We start from the raw sequence: 19213 nt of genomic DNA on the forward strand, positions 1-19213 counted from the left end.
GCCCATTAGATCCTAGAATTTCGAGTGTTTGCAAAAACCAGATTCACATCTGACTTGACCACCTTGATTTTAGGTTCAACTGATCATTGCCAAGGTCTTTAGTGGGGATGTAAACATTCAAATGTCAGTTTTACACCAAGGGGAGCTTTTCTTTCGAAGACCACTGTAGTAGAGTGCCACCTACTGGTTTCAAGGGAATAAGAGCAGCATGAGGTATTACGGGAATCATTAGATGTCAATGAACAGGATCCGTGGTCTCCTGCTTTTGAAAAACAGAAATTGTTTAACCAAACTCAAAGATGACAGCTTTTATTGTAAAACAGCCAAAATAATAAACGACTAAAGAAAAGAAAAATCTGGTGGCACATTCAAAAATAAAGACTTTTAGTTCAATGCCATACCACCTTGGGGGTTTAGTGCCAATTAAACGGCTTTTACGAGACACAGAAAACACATAAGGCCAGTTTCACTGTTCTGGATGGTCACTGGTTAATAAAAGTCTGCATGAAGGTCTATGCAAAAGGATCGGTTTCACTCTGAATCAATTTATAACTTTTACAGTGGAACCTCTCAAATCATCAAAATGAGACATGGCTTGGGGGCGTCTGCAACCAAATTACAATCTTTTTTGGGATACAAGAGTTTTTTTTTAGGCCAAATATCAAATGAAAAAAAGTCTTAAGAGCTCAAGTAGATGACATGTCTGTCAATGCAAATCTTCAGGTTGGAAAAACCAAAATGTCACCGTTATTAATCAACTTACAAATATAAATCATTTTTTTTTCTCCAATATTAACAAAAATTTTCAACAAGTCAAATAAACAAACATCTACATCGGGATGAGCAAAGGTTCTGTCCGATATGCAGTGGGTTTGAGGCGGCCCGTTTCGCCTTCTAATTAATAAGGAGGGGGTACGAAAAAGAATACAAACACCACAAAAAAGCACCCTGGTCTTGTCTTCATGATCGCTTGAGCCTCTTGGAATGTCGCTGGACGCCCGAGTCCTCGTCACTGCTGGCCTCCTTGTCATCAGTCACACCTCGTGCAGTCTGTCTCAATCTAGTTCTCCTGCTGTCCCTCTCATTGTCGCTGTCCTGCTCCCGATAATCTTTGCGATTTGTCCGCTTGCTCTTCCTTCTCACGGTCACGTCTTTCTCCTCGTCTTCCTCACTTTCGCTGTCAGCTTGTTTCCGCTGTCTGGTCTTCCTCCGTCCAGAGTCTTCCTCCTGTCTGGCTCTCCCCTGCTTCCCATTTTGTATCTTCTTCCTGCCCTCCTCCTCTTCCTTGTCATCCTCTTCAGAGTGAGCGGCCTGGCGTTTGAGTGTTCTGCGTCGCATATAGACGTTCCCAGGGAGGATCTTCTGCACTAGCTCGATAAACGCCTGCTCGGTGCGTGTCATGCAGGTCAGGACATTGCTGTTGGGCTGGTTGTATTCCTCTGCGTTTGAGAAGATGAGCTTCACGTCCTCAAGGAAATCGCTGGCGCTCTGGTACTGGGAGGATCTGAACTTGTCCTGCATGGTGGTGAAGTCCATCGGGCAGCTGATGATGTCCTCATAATCCTCGGCCTCTTCAGCAGACACGGGTTCCCTGGATGAGAAGAAGAGAATGTGTTGTCTTGACTACTTTGAATAATCTCCTCAATTAAACTGCTTCATTCATTTATATGCATCGCTTAATGATACACAATAGCAAAATAGCAATTAGGCTCGTCACTATATTGAAGAACTCCCTGACAGGTTTCATACTTCTCAGTATCACCAAATTCAAACAGACTGAAACACTAAATTAATAAAGTAAACAGTTAAAATCTAAATACCTTTTTAAATCTTTTAAATGTCATGAGACTAATTGTGATCAACAGATATATTTGTAAACTATAAGTGACAGAAACGATCATGACGTCTTGTGAGTGTACCTGAAGGGCCAGCTGTGTCTGTATTTGATCAGCTTCTGAAGGATCTCCTCACATTTCTCCAGCTCAATAGCTTGTTTCTTCGATAGAGGCTTGGAGCTCTGTCTGACCTGCATACAATTAACAACACTTAAGAAACACTTTATTAATATTATTTATTAATTATAACCTATTAATGGTGACTAATAAAAACTATTCCCTGCACAGCCATTTGCATTCTGCATCGAAAACATATGAACGTGCTTGTTGCCACTTTAAAGGCTTATTGTGGTTTTTATAGAAATATTTTGATTGGTTGCATCAAGGAGCTGTAAAAAACGGTTACACTCACTAAGTGAAAGAATTGCGTTACAAAGTAAAAACAAAAGCTCACATTCAATCCATAAATGTTTCTCTCAGTTAATGTACGCAAGCTCTCAGTCTGAAGTATCAGTCACATTTGCTATTGTGAATAATTAAGTGAAGTGTGTTCTCATAGGATAAGAACTCAGCGAAGTCACACTGACGTGTCATCGAAGTACTATAGTCCTTTGCCATGTCACAAACTGTGATGACAACACGATATAGATTTTGAACCCAGAAGATGAAAATAGCGCAATGAAACTCAAAATTAACCAGTTTTCCCCAACTATTAAAATTAACGGATGCTAACATTGTCTTCTTTGATGTGCATCACAACACCTCTGCTAAAATCTCAGAAAAAGCAGTTTGGTGTTCCATGACCCTTTTACTCACCAGCTCATCGATGTCTGCAGGGTTGCTTGGTCTAGGTCGTGATTTAGGTGACTGTTTGGATGCAGGTTTAGGATCAGTTTTGGGAGCAGGTCTAAGATCTGGTCTGGATGCAGATCTGAGTGAAGTTTTTGGATCTGGCTTGGAAGAAGGTCTCAGAGCTGATTTGGCACTAGAAGGCGAATGCTTCTTCTGTGGTGGTTTACTCTGCACTTTGGGCTTCAAAGACGACTTCACCTTCTTCCTAGGTCTCACTGTGACAAACAAATAAACAGAGTTAGTGCCAAAACCTATTTGTACAAAGTTTCAAGCCCCTAAGCATATCATGATGATACAGTATATTTGATAAACAAGATCGCTAATCTTCCTTTTCTCCTGAAATATTGTATAGGAAAAAACAACTCCCCCAACCCCCAAAAAATGATGATGATAACAACAATGAATAACCCCTCCCCAACCTCTAATGAAAACAGTTTTCAAAGCTCTCAGAGTGGCACTTACAGCTGTGGCCCGTGTCCCTGTATTCTTCTTCTGATTCGTCCTCTTCAGACTCTTCTTCATCTTCCTCCTCTGAATCCTCCTCTTCCTCAGTGTCCTCATTATAATTTCTGCAAACAGAAATGTGGAAATGAATTCTGAGCATATAAAACTACAAAAAAAAATTATTTATAAAAAAAGGCCTTATTTTATAGCAGTAATGCTGGAAAAAACATTATGAGCACCTGCTCCGAACAATGTGTAAATGGTGCATTAAACATCCAAATGTTTTGTTTTCTTGTGTGCAAACTTGATGACTGCATCTATATGTAATAATATTTAAGAAGTTTATCTTCTCAAAATTAGGTGATCTTACAGAGGTTAAACTTAATTAGCTTGCGGTCCACAATGAAGGGGCAATTAACCTGTTATGAGCACCAGTAGTATCTGCAAGCCTAAAGCTTTCATTGAGTAATCTTTAGGCATATGGTTAATTGGTCTCCATTGTATTTATACAATATACTGCAGCCAGCCCTAAGAATAGAGTCCTAAGATCCCACAACATTCCTGTACACATAATTAACACAAAGTAGTACATAGACAGGGATTATGCTAATTGTAAATAAGCATACACAAGTCCTAATTATGCACAAACTAGAAAAGTTCAATGAAAGAGGCCCATTGTCTGCAAGTTCTTACCTGCCCCTAGAGCTGCGTCGGGCGACGGTCGGCTGACAGGCAGGGCACAGCCACTCACCCGCCGGTATACGGTATAGTGCCGGCCGCAGACAGAACAGATGGAAGGCTTTATTACACTCATCACACAGAATCAACTTGTCATCCTCTCCTACGGAGAAAGACAATCATAAACCAGATCAATTACATGTTAAATCTTCCTGTTACCACACAGTACTTCCTCTTGCGTGCCACTCACATTACAGCAACAGGAGCAGTTTAAATCTCAGACATTCTCTCTTTGATGGTCATTCAGTCCCTTGTGCTTTTCACTTTATATTTCTTACTCTAAAGGTGTAAAGTAACTACTCTCTGCGGTCTAGGTCTGTTCACATACAGTAGTGGTTCCCACTTGTTTTCAAGAGACTATGGCGGGTGGACCTTGGAATGAATTTTTGTACATTTTCAAGTGGAATGCATCTACTGAAAGACTGAGAAGTGTATATTTTCAATAAAACCATGGAAGGCTGCTACAGTCTAGGTAATTTAAGTGAAACACTGAACGTGGCCATTCAAAAGTCAGAATACACTTGTTTTATAGACCGATATAAACTGTGCAAACATGTCACTTCAAAAAAAAATTTTTATTAGGAGCACTTGTAAAGAAATGTAAGCATAGAGCCCTGTTTATAATGTCCAGACTTTTGCCACTGTTAAAACTTTTTAACACTCTAAAATGCACATATCAAATAATGCTTCACAGCATTTGAGGTTGATCTTCAGGTGTCTCACCTTTCCTGCGGCACACTTTACAGCGAGCGTTCTCTGCAGACATATCCCACTTGATGCAGGCATCCAGCATGCCGAGCAGAACATGCATGCGAGAGAAAGTCTGAGCTTCACGGACGGCAGTTTTCCACTTCTCCACCGCTGTTGCTACCTGGAACGTCAATATGCACAAGAAGTTTAATCTAGTGTGAATGTGAATACACGCATACAATACCGTTCAAAAGCTGGGCGAGGTTTAATTCACTAGGACATTAAGAATACATACCATTGTTTTAATTAGTTATTATTTACAGTCATTTTTTTCTTATAAATCAGTTTTTCCCCATTATTTACTTTTGGCTATGGTATCGAGAATCATGAAATTAGCTACTGCAATGTTAGTAGATTGAAACCCCCATTGATCACATACACACACTCACCCTGGCCTCTTCAGCCAGTCTCTTCTGATCATCCACTTCCTCTGCCGTCGTGCTCTCCTCTCCCCCGGTCTTCTTTTTCTTCTTCTGTTTGGGTGCCATAAAGCCCTGCAGAAACTTCTTGATCACGCTCTCTTGCAGAGTGATCACACACTCCCCAAAGTCCTGCAGCTTCTCCAGGTCATGCACCTGAAAGCACAAGTGAAAGGTCAGGTAGGTTCACAGCGGAGATATCCATGCAGCAGGGCTGGCCAGTAACATATACCCTTACCATACCAATCATAAAAAGATATTGGTTATAGTGCCCACCACGTGAAGTCTTAATGTCTCTCACCCTCTCCTCAAAATCAGATGTGTCCTCCATGTTTCCAAGTCCTCCTTTCTGGAGACGGGAGGCTACCTCGAAAATGTCACTGCGCAAGTATTTAAGCAGCTCCTGGTATCCGTCACAGCTCTTCAGGCCTGGGTTACCTTTTTTCGTCAGATGGATGGAATGCAAGATGTCCTGATAACTAAAACAAAGACAACATCTTCAATATTAATCCATTTTTACCAGGATTGAGAGCAAGTAAGGTGTGAAAATATCTGTTTACAGGAGGAAGGAGATGCACCTGTGTGTGTGTGTGTGCGCGCGCATGTATACACTCACTTAACCTGAAGCCTGTGTTTGAGTTCACTCTCTCTTACTCCCTGAGGGTGAAGACTTTCTATTAGCTCATCGAGGTCTTTTTGTGAATCACACACAAACCTGGGAAAACAATTTAAGAACAAACATTTGTGTTTCTGCCCAATACTGATCTCCAGACAGATGTCATTCCATGTGCTGATCCATAGGACTGTAAATCTTCATTACAACTCATTTTAGCCCATTTTTTCCTTTTTGGAACTTTTTCCTTCCAAACAGTGTGTAGTCTCATACAAAAGCTACAAGAGCCACAAATTACTTAAAGGCTGATTTCCCAGATATCAACGACACAACTGGGAATTTGCAAGAACACTTACCAGAGGTTTTGGCCTTGTTTGGGCACGGTGGTCTCAATACAGGTCTCAGGCACTGGTGCCCCCTGCTGACCATTTTCATTAGAAGTGCTGACTATGCTGCCCTCATCCTCTTTCTCTCCATCTAAGAAAGCCAGAAACAGACACTTTTTCAAACATATTTATTTGCTGCAAATATCATGTATACTATATATTCATGTTTTTAAAAACACATTTAATGAATTTTTTATGCAATCCCGAACAGAACAACCATCAACATACACAAAGGATTTTCCACTGGTTAAATAGAAGCTTGAACCAAGAAAAAAAAAAAAAAAAAAAAAACCTGTTTTAGAAAATGCATAGAAAGACTAACCTTCGGTCTCCTCCTCTTTGTCTTCCTCTGTCGACGCCGGCTCCTCTTCAGGAGGAAGAGTGAATGTGTAGTCTATACTCTCATGAACCCAGCCCTTCTCAATATACAGGCCGGGAACCACATCAGAGAACAGCCAGTAGCGGTTATGATTGCGGTCAGTACCCAGCGGAGTTCTCTTCATCACCAGCTTCGCTTTACTGACGGCTTCCTGGAAGGCTTTCTCTGCTGCAGCTTTCTGCCTTCTGATTCGCTCCTCTTCCGCTTCCTTCTCCATACGCTCTGCAGGAGATGCATATATGACACACTTTTTAAAAGAAAATTTTCTTTTACTTCTTTCTTTTACAAAATTAGGTCTTTTACTTGCATTTTCAATATTTTTAATCTACTTGGCAGTTGGCACAAACTTCCTACTTGTCCAGTGTAGTAACTTCATATTAAGTATAAAGTTAAATTCCTTTCCTTTAGGAATAAAGTATCCATTAAAGACAAGAAGTTACATAAATACTCAAAACATTAGGGGTTGATAAGAGTTTTAATAGTCTTCAGCGTCACATGATCACAAATCATTGTAATATGCTGATTTAGTGCTCAATTGGGTGATCAGTGTTAAAAACAGTTGTGCTGCTAATTATTTTCGAGGAAACCATGATGCATTGTTTAAGGATTCTCTGATGGGTAGAAAGTTCAAAAGCACAGCATTTGTTGCAATTTATTGTGTCTATACTGAATAAAAGTATCATGCATCATCATCTCCCGCACCACCCAACTGAACCCAAATTTTTGATCGGTAATGTAAATGGTAAAGCGTAGCATGGAACTGCTTTCAAAATCCATTTTACTGCAATTTGATTTGTTTTAAGAAGGGGGAAAACAGCCATTTCATCATTTAACATGCCACTTTCAGACACCGTCTTCATTCCCTTTGTTCCCTACTTAACGTATACTGATCAGCCGCGTCAGGGAGGCTGTGATTGGATTATGACAGGTGCCTGTGATCATTCTCAAGTGTGTGATCAGCACTTCTGCTGTAGCTGTTCTATCACTACCATCGTAGCAGTCAATAAACAGGACAAGTGACGTCCTGGCTAATATGGGACAGTATGCAACTTCACCTTCAGTTGGAACTCTGAACCTATTTTCTGGCATTCCAATTTTACATGACTCTCACCTTTGTTTAGCCGTTCCTGCTCTTCCTTTTCTTTCTTGGCCTGAATGGACATCAGACGTCTGCTTTTCACTGTGCTGATCATGTCCTCTGGCTCTGGTTCCACTTTGGCGGGGACCTTAGGGGTCTCTTTTTTCACATTTGAATCTTTCCTCCTCTCTGCCCTCATTAGTACATCTCCACTAGCATCGGTTTTTGCCTCCATCTGCTCTTTGCGTTTCTGCTTCTCTGCCCTTTTACGTTCATTGACTTCTTTAAGTGCGGCAAGCCGCTCCTTCCACAGCTCGGCTGACCGCTGCTGCACGGCCTCCACGTGATCCTCCACCGAATAAGTCATGAGGATACGATGACACAGCGCCACCAGCAGGCTGACCTTCTCCTGAGAGGTCAGTTCAAACACCTCCGAAGTCTCAAGCTTTTCCAAGAACTCACTGCTCACCACGTCATCGTAGCCAGCACCGGGCTGCCAGTCGTCTGAGCCGCGGCCGCTCTCTTCTTCATGGGCATCCGTTGGCCGCAAACACAAGCGCACCAGCTCGGATACGGAGTGCATGGTCAGAGGGATTTCCGATAAGGGCATGTCCAGTTCACTGTAACCTTCGGCCAGTTCATCTTGCAGAAGTGTTTGCAGCAGCACCACCAGCACACGGTTCAAGTACAGGAAACCTGCCTTATCTCCAGCTAAAGCCTCCATCAGAGCGACAGAGGTGATGGGATACTGGTCATCAGGCATCAGGAGGCCAGAGTAGCAGTGAAGAAACTCAACTACCATGGCTATGTCACCAAAGAGGGTGTTGGGAAGCCCCTCGGGCATGTCGAACAAACGGAACGTCGGCAAGCTCTTGCCTTCGAGCTCCTGGTCTTCATAACGGCGGGACATCTCCCGCCTCATCTGCATTTCTTTTTCTCTCCGCTCTTTGGCTTTCTCACGCAGTTTCTGCTTTACTTCCTGGCGCTTCTTCCGCAGTACATCCTGTTTCTCCTCCTCTGTCAAAAGGGCCCACTGGCGTTTCTGCTCAAGTAGTTCCCAACGTTTTTGAACTAGATCTTTCAGCTCCTCAGGAAGCCTGCCACGATCTTCTGCGGACAGCGTTTTTGCTGTCTTAGACAACAGAGAGGATAGAGTGGCCTTCTTGTCTTCTTTGCCTTTATTCTCCTTGTAAAACCGAAGGAGATGTAAGGCCATGGGCGGCAACGGTTTGCCCAGCTTAGCAGAACCAGTACTTGAACGTCGGCCTTGCTTTTTTGGGCTAGCTGCTGCAGGTGGGCTTTTGGCAAGATCCAAAAGGGTCATCTGCTTCATTTTGGGTTTCTTGGCGCTTCCGGTGCTTTTGTCTTCCTTTCTGGAGAGCTTCTGGCTATTGGGAGTCTTGGTGACCCCACTCTTGCGGCTCTTTTTGGGGTCAGTGGATTTTTTGTCTCCTTGCTTTTTATTAGATTTTGGAGTGCTGAGGATGTTTTCTCCATCACATTTCTTAGATGTACCTGAGTTTTTCATTTTTAAAGGAGATCCATTAACTTTCTTCACCTGAACAATAGAAAATACAGAAATAAATCCAACAAATATTTAATGAATATTAATAATAAAACACATTAACAACTTCCACAATTACCATTAAATAATGTTTTCTTCATTCAATTACAAGTCACCTCACAGACGAAAATATGACAAAAAGAAGTTTCATTCAATCCCCAATATTATTTCTACTACAAAAGTTAGTTTATCCTTTATTGTCTCCCTTAGTAGACATTTGTCTTGAGCAATCAAGAACCCAGGTCAACAGCTCAAAAATATATGTATTCGTACGAAAGTGAGTTTAATTAATTCATCATTAATTAACATCCCTACCACCTAGACAGCATTTTAAGACATCATAGTCACGCATTCTGCCATGAATTCTGCTCCAAACAGTAAACAACAACAACATTATGATACCTTGTTTAGGTTATTCATTTATTTATGCTTTAACGCCATATCAGCAACAATGGCTACATTCATGGTAACATTAACAATATCATTTCAATACATCATTTACAATAATATAACATTTTCTTAAACACTCATTGTACAAAAACATACAAGAAACAACAATAGTACTGATAAAAATCATATACAATCTTTCAGTTTAATCAGTGATAATTCTTCTAGTAGAGACTTTTTCCCTGTTTGGGTTAATACTATTGTATTTTTTTTTCTTCATTATAACTGTGTGTCATGTATTTTTACTGGATTGGTTTAGCAATCCATGAACACCCAACACCCATTTTTAGTATTATTAGTGTACTAATAGAATCAACAGTAATTCATGTGAAGAGTGCTTTTATGCTTTGGTTATTATTATACATACCTGCATATGACTCCAGAGGGTTGGGCTGAGAGGTATGTTCTGGGAATCTTTTTTCTTTTTCTTCTTTTCCCCTTTTACTTTTACTCCCTCACTGTCTTTTCCCGTATCTGCAGTCTTCAGCTTCTTATTGGGTTTACCTTCCGGTGAACTCATGCTTTTCCTCTTAGCTGAAGGATGTTCTGCCAAAAACTAAACAGAGGAAATCTAATATAACAAATCAGTTATCTACAAAAAACACTTTTTACTAAAGCATCTCATTTATATATCCCACCTTCTGAGGGTCCAGTAAAAAGTCGCTGAATTTGCTTGGCAGGTTGTACTTTTTCACCAGCTCATCCTCCACCACCCAGGGGGCGCTCTCTCCTGAGCCTAACCTCAGAGCGTAGTGTCTGATGAAGTAGCGCATTATTTCTTTGTTGGGGGGCCGCTCAGTTCTGAACAGGCTGTCTACAGGGACGTCACTTATCACTTTGTCCTCATTGAGAAGTTTGACATCATATTTGTGGGGCAAAAATTTGGGCATGACCCATTTCTTCTTCTCTTCTTTCATACTGGTTGGGAGTTTTCTGGGTGAGCGGCGGGCCCTATCAGCTACAGACAAAATAAAGAAAACTTGTAAAGCAAAAAAATATAATTTTTGTTATTAAATTCTTATTTCACCCAGAAACTAGTTTTTATATGCAATACTGGTTCAATGTATTTATCAGTAATCAAAATGACAAAAATAGAAGCATAAAAGACAACAATTATTAATCATTTGAATATGAACCAAAACATATTATTCTAATATATTGAAAGATCATGAAGAGCAGCTGAGACTCACAGAGACTCTCTCTCCTGCCGTCCTGCTCTTTGGACTGTGGCTCCTTCTTCTGGTTCTCCTGACTAGCGTTCTCTTTATCACTGGACGGAGAATCACAAGCTCCTTCCAGCTTTTTCTCCACATTTTCTTCTGGAGGATTCTCCAGCGGATGAATCTTTACCACTTTCACGCGCAATGTCTTATCCTTGCCAACCTAACAGAGAGAGCGAGACAGAATTACTATTTCACATCCATAAAGAGAGAACAGAAGAACTGGAGAAAGATGGGAAATAAACTTGCCTTTTCCATGAGTTAATATTACACAGATTTGACTTTTACCATTGTACGTTTGATCTAAGCAAATACATTGAACTGAGCATAAGTAGACAGAAGAAGAAAAATCACAGTTACAGAATAACTTTTGAAATTCCTTGACATTTGCAGATTTTCTAGGACAATGGTACCCCACTTTTTCTCAAATTAAACTAATTTTTAATTGACAAAATTACCACCTTACATTTTCTGTTTATTAGCCCAAATATTAAATCCAAATTCATACCAAGAAGTCGCACTCCTCATCCACAGCATACTTGGTGAGAATCTCCAACCAGGCCAGATCCACTAGTTTATCCAGAGATACTGTGTTATGGTGCACGATCTCCAGAACAGGCTTCTCAAACCACACGGGATACTCCTCCTGAAGCCTGCCAAAAAAAAAAAATCTAACAATCAATGGCTACATAAGTTTAAAACAAACTTACTGTGACTTTTGAACTGATAATACACATCCACAATTGATGAAAGAGCCCGTATTGAATGTGACAGCCTATCAAATGTACGATTTTCAGCAAGTTATTGCTGGACAAGTAGTACTGCCTGACGGCCAACGTGAAAGATGCTCAAGAAAAGAATTATCACTGGCCCAATTTTTCCCTGAATGCTAACGCAAGACCTTCCAGAAAGCCTAAAGCATTAATTATTGCATCTTTGCTCTATTGTATTCAATAACGCTATTGTGTGTATTTTGTAATTATTTTATTGTTTACTTGCTATTGTTATTTTTTTTACTTTATATGCAAAAGAGGTAGGCAGTGCTATAGACAGGGGTGCACATAATTTTTTCAGCCTGGTTCTCATAAGAGAACCTGGAGATTTGGTTTGGTCCTCCCACTGCATATAGAGTGACCCATTAAATATAACTATACATTTTTTTTTATAATAGTTTAAATATTATTGCACTTTATTTTTATTTTTTTAAATAAAATAATAGTAAATAAACTAAATAATAGTGTGTGATAATATTATTAAAAGGCAGTCCTTGTATTTAATACAAATACATTTATTTTACAGTAAACTTAAAAATAAAATGCTAATATTTACTACTACTTTGTTTGCCTCTTTAAGAAGAATTGCTTTATGTATTCCCCAATTTTAAGTCCCTTTAGATAAAAGCGTCTAAAAATAAATAAATACGTTTTCATCATATTCAAACTTAAAATCAGCAGGCTTTTATTTTGGCAGGTTGCCGGCAAGTAAGTATACGCGCTTCCGGATTTAGCACAGCTGCTGATTAAAGAGCGTCAGTGGATGAATGTCACAGTTTTGCATTGTGCTTTGAAAACATCATGGCATAGCCTAGATTTATGCTTTCAGGTTGAAAATAAAACTTATATAGTAGAGCCCGACCGATATATCGGCCGATATAAGCTAATTGCATTTAATTCGGCATCGGCATTTATAACGGCCGATGAAACATGAGAAACAGAGTCTCATGCTTCACTCATGTTATGAGTGTTGCATAGTTTGCCCACCAGAGGGAGCTCTGCAGCTCCAGAGTTAACAACAGCGCCAGAAGTCCACTACAGAAGAAAGCGATCAACTGTTTTGACGGTGAGTCTGTCGTTCGTCATGTGAAATGATTGTAGATTTAGTTCATACCCTGTATATAAAAACTGTGTGGTAGTTCTAGCTAACGGTCCTATCATTATTACTTCTAAATATTCTGTAACATCACTTACAGCCGCTAATGCATTGCTATATTAGATTAGCCACAAAGCTAATACCATATTTATCAGTGGAAGAGCGCGAACGTTAATAGGAGGTCAAACTATAACGTTAGCGTTTAACTTATTCTTATTCTATTGCGGTGTGTTTCCCACATAATGACCGCGTAATTGGGACTTTCACACAGGAGGCGGTATACACGGCGCTTGCCGCTGGGCTCAGTGTTGCCCTTCAGATACAACGCGATTTGCGCTGCGCTATGGCATAGGCGGGGTTTTAAAAACGTTTAGCGGGAGCTCTTTCATAGTCTGTTCCTCCTCCTTTCGGTCAGCAGCAAACATGTATCTGTCCCATTGTAAGAAGCGAGCGATAGCGCTAGTCCTGCTGATGAGAATTAAGAGAGAAGCAAGGAAGAAGAGGCTACCCTCAGGTCCAGAGAACAATTTGGTGAATTCAGGCTGGTTACGTTACTCTAACGCTAATAGCTTCCTTTTTAGCAGGCCCCTTAAATGCTTGCTATTAACTTGTTTGAAGGTGGTTCTTCTCAAAATTGACAGCGTTGTGTTCATGACACTAACGTTAACCATTCAACTTCGAATTGATTCCGTAATCTTCCGGTAATAGTAGGCAAGACGATGTTTTGATTCAGACTGCACAAAGAGAAGAGGGGAAGATATACGGGTCTGTTGTGAATGTGTCTGTGAGAGCAAATATAGTGTAGTTACAGTAACTACAGTAGGTGCGTCAGAAACGATTAAACCAGAGGGGACATGTAAATAAATGTGAGCTGAACAAGCGCTTTTTCTTTTTTTTTTTTTACATATTGTTTCAAAGCAGCTTTACAGACATAACAGGAAAATGTTGAAATAATATTGTTAAATATAAGTAGGTAATACCTATTGCTTGACAAATAAAAAAAATATATATATATTTCTCATTTTTGCCTATGTAGGAGATCCCAGTTTATTATTATTATAATTCTAATGATGACATGAGTAATGATACATGGTGATATTATTAATACACATGCTTATTCTTTCTCGGTCTCTCTTTCTGCCTACAGATGGCTGAAAAAGGTGAATGCTGTAGCAGCAAAGTGTGGGACTACTTCTGCAAATACTTTAACTTTAGTATTATAATTTATTTACAGTACACACACAGACTGTTAAAACCAGCTTCAACTGGAAGAAAGTAAAAGTAATGTCTAAAACAGTAAAGACTGTTTTTTGATCATTAAAAAATATATACTTTTGATGTGCAATTGTTTAGTCATTGAGACTGTAATCTAAGGCTTTTTTTTTAACATAGTCCATTCTGGAAAATGGTTTATACAGCCCACATACATAGAACAGACAGATATTTTGCCATTGAATGTTGTGTAAATGCAGTTTATAGGAAATGGGTCTAATATCCAGATTATTTTTAAAATCAAAATATCGGCTTATAAATCGGCTCTTTTCGAGTTAATATCGGCATCGGCCCCCAAAAATCCATATCGGTCGGGCTCTATTATATAGTAGAGTTTGTGATCTAAAATGGTAATTGTGTATTAACAGCTGTCAACCATGTCGGTACGCAAATGCTCTGTCGGAACATATTTATTTATATAACGCATTTTTTATTTTGGTTGTGCATGCAACCCTGTCTATAGAGATGACTTCACAGCTAAAAGGTATGGACAGTCACAAAAACACAGCTTTATTTGCATTAGGAAAAAACTAAATACACAAAAATTACTGCAAAATGCTTCATTTGATAAGGTCGCATGTCTATATGCCCTTTATTTATTAGGGGAGGATTCATGTTAGCTCTTATGAAACAAAACAACTTCATACACTTCATGACCAGCAGAGGGAGATGAGAAACACAGGAAAGAAATGAACTGTAAAAATAGCTTCAAAAACACACTGACCCTTACAGCAGCATGCTGCTCTATATGGACAGTACAGCAAACTGTTCTCTGAGTGTACAAGCGTCTGCTTACATAAGCAGCTAATGAAATAAACTGTTTTCTCTCGGTCACCCACACAGAAATCTGTCCGCTTACAAGTTGAACAGGTCACAGATTTTCACTTGATGTTATTGTTTCATGAAGTAGAAAACCAGAGCATTTATCTACCCTGATTGCTAAAGACTCACTCAATAATACACACACTTATTAGATCGGCAAAAAGGCACCAATGAAAGAGCAGAGGTTTGGTCACATGACATTCCCTAAACACAACAGCCTGACAATAGTTCAGTGTACAAGCTCTCCGCTACAGAGAGAATAAAGGGTTTCCACACCCAGTGAACTGCCGTGCCTTTAAATAGTTACTGATTACTAGTTTTATTAATAAAACTAAAACTATTAATAAAAAATTTTTTATTAAAAAAAATATTTAAAAGGAGCAGTAAAAGAAAAGTATAAAAGAAAATACTGGATGAAAATCATCATCCTAATCGTCCTGGAAATTCCTGATATATTTCTCAGGAATACTTTTCCAATTGTAAAATTCCGATATTTCCAGGTGTTTTATGACCACAAACCAGCATTATTTTAGTATCACAGCAACACATAGTTTTAATTAATATTCTGAACAAGTTTATTTTTATTATTTTTTTTTTTAACTCAGCAAATTTTTACTAAATACGTTGTGCTTTTGACTTCATTTTTAACTTAAATGTCTATTAGTTTCTTTTAGTAAACTATAAACAATGTCTTTTAGCAAATTATAAAAATCACTGCCATGAACTCTGACAATAAAAGCCCTAGTTTCTTTTAATATAAGACAAAAGATATATCTTAAACCCAGCAGTTGCTCACCTACTCCGCATTTCTGTGCTTTAGATACCCAAAAATGCTAAGGCACTGACACTAGCTTACTACTTATTGAGAACTACCATATTTTTCGGACTATAAGTCGCACCTGAGTACAAGTCGCATCATTCCAAAAATACATCATGATGAGGAAAAAAACATATAACTCGCACTGGACTACAAGTCGCATTCATTTAGAACCAAGAGAAAACATTACCGTCTACAGCCGCGAGAGGGCGCTCTATGCTGCTCAGTGTAGACTACAGGAGCATTGAGCAGCATAGAGCGCCCTCTCGCGGCTGTAGACGGTAATGTTTTCTCTTGGTTCATTTCTCTCGGTTCATGTCAAATTAATTTTGATAAGTCGCACCTGACTATAAGTCGCAAGACGAGCCAAACTATGAAAAAAGTGTGACTTATAGTCCGGAAAATATGGTACTACATATTCAGAAAAAGACTTTGAGAACAACTGACAATTAAATGATTTCTTTGATGCCCCAAGTTCGTTCATTCACTCACTTGTGCGTTTTTGTTACTTACAGCTCTGTGACCTCCTGTTCTTCTTCCCAAGCCTCTTTATGTGTGAGCTGGTTGCTGCCGGTGCTTTTGCATGTCCATATCCGCTCTGCATACCTGCGCAGTCGAGCTTCATACTCTCTGAACAACAGTGTTAAGGACAAAAAAAAAAACTGACTCAAACACTACATCGCTTTCAGATCTTTTAAAATCTCGAGCAGTATTTCCAAAGCAGAGTTGATCAAGTGATGTTAGCTCTGCTGTCCATACCCTGAGAGAGCCTCATTCATAATTAATGCATGTGTGTAGCACAGCAGCTCAATAATTAAAGGGCCAGCAGCAGCAGATCCTGATGAATACATTATATAATTAAACTCGCAATTAAAAACAGTAATTCTAACCAAAAATACAACAGCCTCAGTAAAATTGTTATTACAAGCACTCTAGAAGATTGAAATCATTTCAGAGCCAAGATAAATGATTGTGTTCAAGTTAATTGTGCACTGTTCACATGTTGCATAAATGTGTAACAAACCGTAATTATTATGGGTCGCCCGGTATAGGCTTTAATGTCAGTATATATAGAAACATGGGTGTTTAATAAAAGCAAAACAGATTTAGACAAAATTACTCTGATCAAAACAAAATAGTTTGTTTTTTAACTATGACATGGCTGTCAGTAGATTTTACAATTGATACAAGTGATGCTTATCAGAAGGATAACACTTCCGTTAATCAAACAAGCAAAATATCTGATTAATCATTCTATTATGTATAAAGCACTATGACATGACACCTCTGATGATGCTAAACTTGGACTCAAAACCTGAGCCAAGCTTGAATCAAACACCCATTTGGCAGATCTAGAACAAACTTAAATCTAGTTTTATGTGCTGAGATGGACCTACTGAAAGCAGGCATAAAGTTTAAGCACGTGATTAAATCTTGACAAACGAGTCAGACAGTTTTCAATATAACACAACCTGCACCTGCAAACTCAGTCGTTTAGCTGTCTAAATAAAACCTTCATCCTTTCAGAGACGCCCTTCACAGACCAAGCGGCCAACCAGATGTCATAATCCCCCAGAGCGCAGAGTGATTGACAGGCAGTCGACGTTTCTGATTGGCCAGCTTTCTGATTCAGTGACACAAGCACCTGGGTCACTTTCCCTTATATGCCGTTTAGACACAGGTGTGTAGTTTCTCTGGAAACCAAGTGCGGTTATATTTGTCAGATCAGAGATTTTGTTTGGGATAAAAAAAGGCTTACATAGCAATTAAAATATAATGACTGGAGCAGGTACTAGTTTTAATTACAAATATATATATATCATATTTTACAAATATTAATTAAATAGCATACACCACAGAACGAATATACTTGGTTGCTTAAGCCATAAAGTTCTAATCTACACATCCTGTACAAATGACCAAATTCACGGGGCGCGCGAAAAATCATCTCGTGCAGCTGCTACACGTGAACTCGCACATTTACCTCCAGTAGCAGCAGCTAAAACTTCGTACCATCATAAACACACACTCCTTACATACAGACAAACTATTACGCTCAACAGATGGTTGGCTGTTCGGGAGCATCAACCTAAAAGCTCACACCAACACATACGTCCCTGAACTGTAAACGCGCGTGTGTGCGTGTGTTACACAAGACTTGAGTCATGGCAGATCGGATGAGAAACTGTTTAACGTTAGCCAGACGTCACACACACGCTGTGCGTCCTGAAGCTAGCTCGCTCTTAAATGCACAAAGGACAACACGTATTTCACCATGCTTCAGTACTCAAAATCAGACAAATATAACATTTAGCATTGTCTTAAGAGTTAAGCCCCAGCTGATCTAAACATCATGGTCACCTTTAGCCGCTTAGCGTTACAATGAGATGCGCCGCGCAACATGAAAACAATAATAAACGCATAAATAGACACACTGCGCTCGCAAACGCTCAGCAGCAACGGATCGAGAGACCCGCGGGCACGTGTTTGTATGTCTAGTGCTTGCAAGTGGTGGAGGAGACAGTGAGGAAGGATACTCTTTGTTCCTGAAGGCCTCTTTGGTGTGCTCGATGATGAACACCTCCTCTGCTGGGCCCGGCGGCTCCGACAGTGGCTTAACCAACGGGTACGGCTTCCGGCCTAGTAACGGTGCCATCGCGGGCTCGCTGCGGTCCTGGACGTGTCTGCAAAGTGAACTACTGAACTAATCCGTCCGCTCAATCTCAGCTCAAACTGAATATGCCGTGAAACCGCGCGTCTCAGCGGCGTAGCATCGGGCTAGGCTAGCGCGCGCTGCTTTACTTGAGTTACTTTGACGAAGCGCGTGAAAACAAAAGTTCGGTTTTGTTGAGCAGTTATATCTCCCGGTGTGAAATCCGCTGGTTTGGGGGAGCCGGTGGAGTCATGGTGGGATGCCTGAAGAGAGCGTGAGGAGAGAACGGAAGCTCCTGAGTCTCGGGTATGCAGGCGCGAAAGGCGGCCCGTCAGAGCTGGTATGGCGGGCTTTTCTTATGCCGCTCAGGTCCGTGCTGTAGTCGATTCTGCAGACCAAAGCGACGTACCAATCTCCTATCCGCAGCGAATATAGACCGCGTAGATACTGTTTTGAAGTACTTGTCGATTACATAAACAAACAAGAGGGTTTATAGCTGATTGAAAAATGGCGGGAGTTCCTGCTACACCGGCAACATTCCGTACAAACCTCAAAACTCCGTTACCCCGGTAGCAAGCAGCGACGCAAGGATAAGCCCCGCCCACCGTCTCCAACGATTGGTTACTAAGAAAACTACGACACAGATTGAGATATTTGATTGGCCGATGGAACTGTCAATTATATCTACTCCACCTTTTGTCAAAGCAACACCCCTCCAATCACAAACTCAGTGTTTAGAAGCGTGGTTAGAGGTCAGTTTATTGTAAATTCATAGATAATTTGAAAATGAGAGTATGCAGTTTGCTTCATATACTTTAGTATTAATAACGGACATTTTATTTTCCATTAAAGCAAAATGTGTATGGCCCAATGTCTATAGGTTAGCTGAAAGGGGCAGCGTTTATATCATTTAAAAGGAGACAATAGAACGTGCACACGACACTTTTCATCCAATTAAAGAGACAGTCTTGATTAATATGTTAATACAGTATTAATGTTTTTATACAGTATATGGTTAATACCAGTTTGGCAGTGAAAACAATGTACGTTAAAAC

General features: G+C 40.0%; 1 protein-coding gene across 1 annotated transcript; it reads right to left on the reverse strand.

Annotated features, from left to right (window-relative positions):
• Positions 1 to 293: 293 nt before the first annotated feature.
• On the reverse strand, positions 294 to 18738 carry LOC132155903 (tyrosine-protein kinase BAZ1B-like). The gene is made up of 18 exons (XM_059564667.1): positions 18043 to 18738; positions 16019 to 16135; positions 11234 to 11378; positions 10696 to 10888; positions 10144 to 10463; positions 9873 to 10061; positions 7528 to 9052; positions 6360 to 6638; positions 6008 to 6128; positions 5655 to 5753; positions 5340 to 5517; positions 5009 to 5194; positions 4593 to 4740; positions 3825 to 3972; positions 3150 to 3256; positions 2652 to 2902; positions 1920 to 2026; positions 294 to 1591 (listed from the first exon to the last, which is right to left on the reverse strand). Exons 1-18 carry the CDS (start codon positions 18159 to 18161, stop codon positions 961 to 963), a joined length of 4863 nt encoding a protein of 1620 aa, XP_059420650.1. The 5' UTR covers positions 18162 to 18738; the 3' UTR covers positions 294 to 960.
• Positions 18739 to 19213: the final 475 nt, after the last annotated feature.

The sequence above is a fragment of the Carassius carassius genome, chromosome 13 (genome assembly GCF_963082965.1).
Source record: "Carassius carassius chromosome 13, fCarCar2.1, whole genome shotgun sequence".
Lineage (NCBI taxonomy): Eukaryota > Metazoa > Chordata > Actinopteri > Cypriniformes > Cyprinidae > Carassius > Carassius carassius.

What these genes read in the sequence shown, in the direction of transcription:
- LOC132155903 (XM_059564667.1), bottom strand. Translation starts at nt 18,161, where the DNA reads ATGGCACCGTTACTAGGCCGGAAGCCGTACCCGTTGGTTAAGCCACTG. An exon ending in TTTTACTGGACCCTCAGAAG is followed by an intron (nt 10,062 to 10,143) that starts GTGGGATATATA and finishes TCCTCTGTTTAG; the next exon opens with TTTTTGGCAGAACATCCTTC. An exon ending in AGACACAGCTGGCCCTTCAG is followed by an intron (nt 1,592 to 1,919) that starts GTACACTCACAA and finishes CTTCTCATCCAG; the next exon opens with GGAACCCGTGTCTGCTGAAG.